Here is an 8,838-nt window from a genome sequence, read left to right as displayed (position 1 = left end):
TCTGACATTACAAGCTATTTTACTATATGGATACATTTCGCATGTTTATGACAATACACATGATCCGGGGTACGCCGGTCAATTACCCGGATGTTATAGATAGGCCATGTGCATTCATTCAGTTTTTATGCACAGTGCCGTCTGCTTCTGACTGTCCTCACACGCTAGACGTATATCATTCAGACCTGCTCTCGTCTACCTTTTCAACCCACAAGTAAGTATTGTCATTTCAACGAATCATTTCTAAACCACATACAGACTCCTTGTTTTAATACACTTGCAACTATAACACGGATTCATAGGCAAAGCTTTCTATAGCTTTCTAGACATGATAGCTTAGCTACGATATAGCTACATCATGATGGCTAAATCTGTCGTAACTGGCAAGGACACAGCACCGCACCGGGAATGGTTGGAACAAGACAACTTTGTTTGGTCTAGTATTTATCTCCCCACCTCGTTAATGTCAGCCTTTAAATTGTATTTAAATAATTGTTCGCAGATGGTACATGGAAAATGTTATGTCGTGACTCGTGCCTTATGGGTGTATCTTGCTTAATGAAATCTCTCTGTTCAAGATAGTCTTAGACCAGGGTGTCTAAATCGTTTCGGGGTGCAGTGAGGGCCACATTACACGAAAGGTGACTTGATAATGGCCACAACCAGTTGAGCTTTCACCCTGTTGTCTCAGCCACTGCCATATCAGTACATTTTGTAAGAGACACTGCGGTTTGTCCACGAAGTCCATGGTTGATGGTTCATCACACGTACAGTAACGGTGGTAGCAGAATTGACTGGTGCATTTTATGATCCGTTTGCACTTTGCAGTGTGGACTTTTCATCTAATATGATGCAAGGGATGTTGCTACTCACAACCCAGTTCATTCAATCAGAGGATGCCGGGTTGGTTCCGCACATGCGTTTCTTACTTGACCTTGTGACGCGCGGCATGAAGAGCACACGTGGGGGTAACCAGGAACCGTTTCCGAGGATTGATGGTCATGGATATAATAACAGCACTGAAGGTCAAAACCGGCCTCTATCATTTTTGGTTATATTATAAGTCATGAATCATTATTTCCCAGATGCTTTCAAATGAAAGATTAGGAGGCTAATGGTATGGTTTGTCATTTTGTACCTGGGCATAAAGTTAATAAATCACACCTGTGTGAAGTGAGGGGTGCTTTTATCAGAGTACATTATCATACAGCATCTCATTCCAGCTGATATTCGTCATCAATGTTTGTGTGTTTACACAAACACCGAAAGCTGGACATAGGAGGGTCTATTGCCCCTCAATAACTTTCAGGATAGAACCTCTGGGCTTATGCTGTGGAGATTGCAGTTTTGTTTCACCATTCATTAGAGGCAAGTTCATTCATTTACTGGTTCTTGTACTCCTGCAGTAGATGTGTTTGCAGATGCCCTCTGTGACCACTAGGGGCAAAGTTAAGCATTGTCATGCACGTCCTTATGTGACACTGGAGGGGGAGTCGATCTGCACTTTGGAAGAAAAACACATTAAAGCAAATCTCTGTATATGGAGGAGCGGACCAACACTGATGATCAGCTGGATCGCCATAATAGAACTACACATCTATGCATCATATACTCCATATAAGGTCATTACCTCCTGGATCCCATATGGAGCTGAACCCTACTGACATCATCTGAATCTCCATACACAGAAGACGACACCTCACTCTGGCATCACCAGGATGATTAGACCAATTCAGCGGAATAGTATAAAATGAGCAGACCACGCGTGTACTGTAGAATATAAGATTCTGATTCTCTTCCTGCTGTTCTTTTTCTATCCACAGGAATGTTTCGTTTACCTACGGTCATGAGGCAGGTGAGGCCGGTGTGCAGAGCTCTGGCCCCCCACCTCACACGAGGCTATGCCAAGGATGTCAAGTTTGGAGCTGATGCCCGTGCCCTAATGCTGCAGGGTGTGGATCTGCTTGCGGATGCCGTTGCTGTCACCATGGGCCCCAAGGTAAAGGTTGCATTATTTCATGAGCTAATATATGAGTGACAAATGTTATTGCCATTTTTAGGGATGCACCGAAAGGGAAATTCTTGGCCGAAACCGAATATATGAAACAGTTGGCCGAATAGCCGAATACTTTGTTGTAAAGCTACCTGATTATGGCAAAAGACATGATTATGGCAAAACCTAACTTAAATAATAAACACTTATGGGTCCATTAAAAAACATCTAATTAATTGGAGGCGTTGTGATTAATTAATCTCAATGAATAACATTTTAATTGCATATCAATAGGCCTATTTGACCTGAGCAGTGAGCTTTTACTTCTACATAAGCATAGGCAATAAAACAAGTAGTGATAATATTATTGATATAATGCTTCTCTGAGTACTTAAAGACACTTTTCAAGGAGAACATGAGAAAACAAATAAAAACTTTATTAGAGAAAAACTAAGACTATGGAATAAAATAAATTAAAGTGGAATGAGATAGCAATATTCCAGAGGTGGGTTTGAATTTATAGGTGGTGGCATGTCTCTGACTTTTGGGAAGTGCATAGTTTAGGTTTCACTGTCCACAGCAGGCAGACAGGTCTGCCTGCTGTGGACAGTGAAACCCTGACCATTAAACACGGGCAGACGCAACGATACAGTCTATCATTCATTGTTAAAGCTCCAAATGATATTCCCATTCGTCTTTGTGTCTGCACAACTTTAGGACCATTACTACTATTGGGTGATATGTTTCGGCTTATTTGAGCCGAAACCGAATAGGCAGAAAATATTCTTTTGCCATTTTCGGCAGAATATTTTCGGTGCCGAATTTTCGGTGCATCCCTAGCCATTTTCTTGTTTCAGCTAAGACTTTTAATACAAGTCACTATCATATTAACCGCATAAGCACCACTATATACTTTGTATGTCACAGTGAAAATGGATGATTTACAAGCTCTCAAATTGCAAAACATCATGAGCTTGTAGATTGCCAGTTTTTTCTGACTGTCTATTTTTGCCAAATGTGTCATGCCCAGAATGAAGACACTAGGGCCCCATTTACAATTTTACATGCAGAAATTCATTCGGAATGAATGGATTCATTTCAGTTATCAGAATAAAAATGCTCCTAAACGCCTCAATTGGAATAGAATATCCCATTCCGAATGAAAATTTATTCCGGTCTGGAGGGGTGGTATATACCGTTTGAATCGTATATATACCATATAAACACTTTATTCCGAATGCTACTGGGTTTGGAATACATGTATTATTTTACACATGTCTGCCTTTAGTATATTATATATATATATTTTTTGGCCCATGTCCAAGCAGGGACTGCACTTCAAAATATATTTTTATTTTATTTTATCAGATAATAGCTGTTAGTGTTTGTCTGTTGTTCATTTCTTAAGGGATAACGGTTAATCGGTTATGGGTTGGCTATAGTCCAAAGTTATATTCCGAATGAATGCTTTGGTCATGTAAACAATTGAGGAATACTTGTATTCAGTTGGGTATGAATCTCTGTTCGGAATTAATTCATTCTGAATACATTTTGTGCATGTAACTGAGGCCTAGGTTTCATGGAGGTAATAAATGTTCCCCTTCGCGCTACTCTTCCAGGGTCGCACAGTCATCATTGAACAGAGCTGGGGTAGCCCAAAGGTAACCAAGGATGGTGTGACTGTGGCCAAGGCTATCGAGTTGAAGGACAGATATAAGAACATTGGTGCCAAGCTGGTGCAGGATGTGGCCAACAACACCAATGAGGAAGCTGGTGATGGCACCACCACTGCCACAGTCCTGGCACGTGCCATTGCCAAGGAGGGCTTTGACAGCATCAGCAAAGGAGCCAACCCGATTGAGATCCGTCGTGGTGTCATGATGGCTGTGGAAGTTGTGATGGCTGAGCTGAAGAGGATTTCCAAGCCTGTCACAACCCCAGAGGAGATAGCACAAGTAAATATCTCTCTAGTCTCTAGTTTGCTGACAGTTGTACAAATGGAAATTGATTGCTCCATCATATAAGCATGAGACATCATTCATTTGGTGACTTCTATTTTTCAGGTTGCCACAATCTCAGCCAATGGTGATGTAGAGATTGGCAACCTCATCAGTAATGCCATGAAAAAAGTGGGCCGCAAGGGAGTCATCACTGTCAAGGTACCAGCTTCTGTTTTTTTATGTATTTATTGTGACCGCAAGTCGCATTTACTATGACATCGTGCATTTTTGTCCGTCAGTCAGTCACTCAAAATCCCCATACATGGGAAAGCCCCCATAAATGGTGCCCAGGTCTCGGGACATCATCAGGGATCCCTGATGTCATAGTAAATGCGACCTGTTGTCGCAATTAGTCTACTTGCCAGCCCATAGAGCCCCATTGTGAACCCTAAAGTTTTTATGTTAGAAATGTCGAGGCTGGCAAGTAGACTATATAGAGGAATCCACAGGGCGCTGCCCTGTAGTTGTCATCAATATTGGCCAGCAACTCTACATCTGACCCTTGGATCTCCATGTCAAAGTTATTAGTGCAGCCGCAGCCGACGAACACGTGTTCTCATCAACCGGCCCGGAAATTAAGCCCCGGCAATGTCGGAACAGTTCTAACAATCCATTTGTTGATCTGACCATCAAACCCTGTACACTCAAGACATGCTCCTTATATGGCCAGTACAGAATTTTACCTCGCCCTCACGTCTTACTGGTATAAAAAGATAAAACTAGTAACTAATGTAAACTGAGGTAGTCTGTTTCTGTTTCAGGATGGCAAAACTCTTCATGATGAGCTGGAGATCATCGAAGGTCTTAAGTTTGACCGTGGCTATATCTCCCCCTACTTCATCAACACAGCCAAAGGTAAGCCCATTCACATCACCAATCAGCATTGTTTAATTTTTCTTTCTTTTTTAAAAGTGTAACAAACTACTTTATTTTATCTTTTGTGCTAAATATAGGGTTTGATCATATTTAACCTGCTTTATGTCTTCAGGTCAGAAGTGTGAGTTCCAGGATGCATACCTGCTGCTGAGTGAGAAGAAGATCTCCACTGTTCAGAGCATTGTACCTGCCTTGGAGATTGCCAACCAGCACCGCAAACCCTTGATCATAATTGCTGAGGATGTGGATGGAGAGGCCCTCAGCACACTGGTTCTCAACAGGTACGTTTCTCTCTACTCTTTGAATGCACTGTTAGGTAAAGTACACATGAATTGCACAATAAGCATATATCATAATACACTGGATGGAAAGCTCAAAACGTTGCACAGCTGCTGAAATCACTGGTCTCATTGATCAATACAATATCTGATTTGTGTCAGAGGTGATTGTTAAAACACTCTCTCTATGCAGACTGAAGGTTGGGCTCCAGGTGGTGGCAGTCAAGGCCCCAGGCTTTGGAGACAACAGGAAGAACCAGCTCAAAGACATGGCAATCGCCACTGGAGGAACAGTAAGTACACCCCCAAAGCTATGTTTCTCAGATGCATTTCCAGGCAAACCAAAAATCACTTCATAAAAAGGAGTGTAAATCCTTTTGTTTGGATTAGTATACGAGGACACAGGCAAATGTTTCCTTATCTCCTGCCAGGTGTTTGGGGATGAGTTAATGGGCGTGGCCTTGGAGGACATCCAGCCTCATGACTTTGGCAAGGTAGGCGAGGTGCAGGTGACCAAGGATGACACAATGCTGCTGAAGGGAGGAGGCAATGCCGCAGACATCGAGAAGCGGGCAACAGAGATTATCGAGCAGCTGGAAAACACAGAAAGTGACTACGAGAAGGAGAAGCTCAATGAGAGACTGGCAAAGCTGTCTGACGGTGTGGCTGTGCTCAAGGTGAGCAGAGATGATTGGGTTGTGCGTCTTAAAGCATTATACCAATGGACTCACAGTATACTTTACTTTATTGCCAACCATTTTCTAAAGCATACCATGGATTGTCTGATTTTTGATTAAGCCATTGATTTGAAATTTGACGTTTTAGTTTAATCCAACACACTAAATATAATTTTATGTAATTGTATTTTATGTCTAATTTGAAAGGTCTAGCCAAAAGTAGTGTTAAGGTATTACTTAACATTATGTTTTCATAAGGAATTGCTGTCACTCAAGCCATGTAGTGTTTGACAACTAAGTGCAAACAGGTGAAAATCCTTAAACGATCCTTGAAATCTGCTCTGTCCAAAAGTGAGTGACATTTGTCTTCCTTTCCAGATTGGAGGTACAAGTGATGTAGAGGTGAATGAGAAGAAGGACCGTGTGACAGATGCTCTGAATGCCACACGGGCAGCTGTTGAGGAGGGCGTTGTGCCTGGCGGCGGCTGTGCGCTTCTCCGCTGCATCCCTGCCCTTGACAGCATTGTACCTGCCAATAATGACATTAGGATGGGTAAGCAGAGCTCAAACGTAGGCATACAGAGTACACTCGTACGCTTTTCTCAAATGAATATCATCTGAAATCTTTCATCCTTCCTTTGCCATCAGGTGTGGACATCATCAGGCGGTCGCTGCGTGTCCCAGCCATGACAATCGCTAAGAACGCAGGTGTGGACGGTGCGCTAGTGGTGGAGAAGATCCTGCAGGGAGATGCTGAGCTTGGCTATGATGCTATGCTGGGAGAGTACGTCAACATGGTGGAGAAGGGCATCATTGATCCCACAAAGGTACAGTTCAATGTATATGCAACAAATTACAGTTATTTTGGACATGTTTTGCTTTGGCGCATGATCCAGTGTGCAAAAAGTCTACTGAAACAAATTGTGGATTGACAACTAACGGGTACAAATGTTCTTTTGGTTGAGCATATAACTCTGCTGCCCCTCTCTGGCTGGTCTCAGAAATGCAGCAAAACTAACTGCAGTCACTCTCTGCCTCCTCCTACAGGTGGTGAGAACGGCACTAATGGACGCTGCAGGAGTCGCCTCCCTGTTGTCCACAGCTGAGTGTGTTGTCACAGAGATCCCCAAGGAGGAGAAGGATATGCCAGCCGGAGGCATGGGGGGTATGGGTGGAATGGGCGGAATGGGTGGCATGGGATTCTAAGCTGAGCACCCTGAAACATTGTAAAAACTAATTGGGCAGAATGGTGGCAGGGGTGGCCGAAGGACAAGTTCAGCCAAAGCCAGTCTGCCCCATTTCCACAAAACTGCTCAAACTGACTGCTCGTGAGTTTGTCGGAGCTGCAAATGGATGATGTACCCCACCACCACCTCCTCACGATTCTGCCTCCTCCCTTCACCCTCCCTGGTTTCTGGAAGAGCCAGCCTCGCCTGACCCACCGCTTCTCCGTCCCTCCGGCTCCCAGCCCGTTTACATCAACATATGACCCCAACGCCCATGTCCATTGTATCAACATGATCATCATTCAGTCTCACAATAGTTCCTTGATATGATGCTCAACAGTAAGAATAATATAAATGTGCTGGAGATATTTCATGAAGTAGTTATTTATGTCCTGTATATGAGAGTAAGGGTCCTTGCAGACTACTGCTTTTGTTTTTCCTGCCATTTTTCTGGGGAAAAACCCTGCAGCAGTCTGCAAGGACCTTAAGGCTTTACAGAAACTAACATTATTAACTTAATGGAGAGCATGGGTTGGTAGATAATGGAATCCTAGCCAAGAATGTGTCACTGTCCTTTATTTTTGTAATGTTTTTGTTAATTCGCAGTCTTGTTCTTTTCTTTTATATCTGTTTTGCCCAGGCATTTTGAATGGGATAAAACTATCTGTTTATTAAACATATTTTTCATGTGAACATTTTCTGTGGCTTTCTCTCTGAAGTGGCAATGATGCTGCTTCTGTTCTCTGTAGAAATCTGTAATGGGGAAGGTTTTCAGGTTTTACAAGAGTGTTCACCGCCAGAGGCCTGTTGAATAGTGGCGAGTTGGGGACATAACAACGTTCTAGAGATGCCTGCCTTAGTTGGCATTAGAACAACTTTCTATGCCTGTTATGTAGTTTTCTTCCATCTTGCTATTGAGTATTTGGTTGACTGTTTGAAGGAGTACTGTTCTTTCATATTTGCCTTGTTGAGAAGGAGGAGTTGGACTGGGCAGGGCGGTGGGACCATTCAAGGTGTTGACATCAAAACATCAACCCCCATTTGTGTGATGCTGCACATTTACCCCCCCTCCTGTACATGTTCTATCAATGGCCATGCTTGCCAGAGAAATGTTGCTATTATCTTTTATTTTCCAGTATATTTTTCCCTTTGCCAGCAGCAGCAACATGACCCTTTCTCATTTTGTATAATGTAGACATTGATTGTTACTGTGATTTTCTTTTTTTAATTTAATAAACTCAAATGTTCTGACACGTTTTGGATTTTGAGTGTATATTTTAGACAAATACTTGACTTGATAATAGACTTTCAAACTCAATGATCCTGTAGTGTAGCCCAAATGCTGGAGCATTTGTAGAGGCATAGAGCCTCATGTTGTTCCACTGGTGCTCACATGGACCATGCATGTGGAGTGTTAACTTCTGATTAACCACTTTCAACCTGGCATCTATTTTGTGTCGGTGTTGACATTTTTTTTTAAATAGATCTACAACTCATTAAAGCCCATGCATGACTTGACTCGGTCAAACACTGAAGTATGAATTACAATGTCTTGGCTAGAATATCTCCCCACGTCAAAGTTCTAAACGAGCTCCCTAGAAAAGCATGAAGGCCGTGACCTTGTGTGCCAATCCGCCTGACATCTACAGCTGCCCTTTTGTTCATAGCTGCAGTCAATCATTGTGTTCTTTTAATGACATCTTTAACTTAATGGTTTCCCATTATGTGGTAGTTATAGCATGGTAGTTAAATTAGCACATATGTCATTAGTCTTTCACAGGCTCTTAC

General features: G+C 42.6%; 1 protein-coding gene across 1 annotated transcript; it reads left to right on the top strand.

The window, feature by feature from the left end:
• Nucleotides 1-117: 117 nt before the first annotated feature.
• Nucleotides 118-8,303, top strand: hspd1 (heat shock 60 protein 1). The gene is made up of 11 exons (XM_083776339.1): nt 118-214; nt 1,824-1,999; nt 3,613-3,948; nt 4,057-4,152; nt 4,755-4,848; nt 4,982-5,150; nt 5,341-5,440; nt 5,579-5,824; nt 6,203-6,377; nt 6,473-6,651; nt 6,872-8,303. Exons 2-11 carry the CDS (start codon nt 1,826-1,828, stop codon nt 7,028-7,030), a joined length of 1,728 nt encoding a protein of 575 aa, XP_083632465.1. The 5' UTR covers nt 118-214; nt 1,824-1,825; the 3' UTR covers nt 7,031-8,303.
• The last annotated feature ends 535 nt before the right edge of the window (nt 8,304-8,838 follow it).

This window comes from Protomyctophum parallelum, assembly GCF_964188405.1.
Source record: "Protomyctophum parallelum genome assembly, chromosome: 11".
Classification (NCBI taxonomy): domain Eukaryota; kingdom Metazoa; phylum Chordata; class Actinopteri; order Myctophiformes; family Myctophidae; genus Protomyctophum; species Protomyctophum parallelum.
This window is presented reverse-complemented; position numbering and strand designations above follow the sequence as displayed.

What these genes read in the sequence shown, in the direction of transcription:
- hspd1 (XM_083776339.1), top strand. Translation starts at nt 1,826, where the DNA reads ATGTTTCGTTTACCTACGGTCATGAGGCAGGTGAGGCCGGTGTGCAGA. An exon ending in AGGGAGTCATCACTGTCAAG is followed by an intron (nt 4,153 to 4,754) that starts GTACCAGCTTCT and finishes TTTCTGTTTCAG; the next exon opens with GATGGCAAAACTCTTCATGA. An exon ending in ACGGTGTGGCTGTGCTCAAG is followed by an intron (nt 5,825 to 6,202) that starts GTGAGCAGAGAT and finishes CTTCCTTTCCAG; the next exon opens with ATTGGAGGTACAAGTGATGT.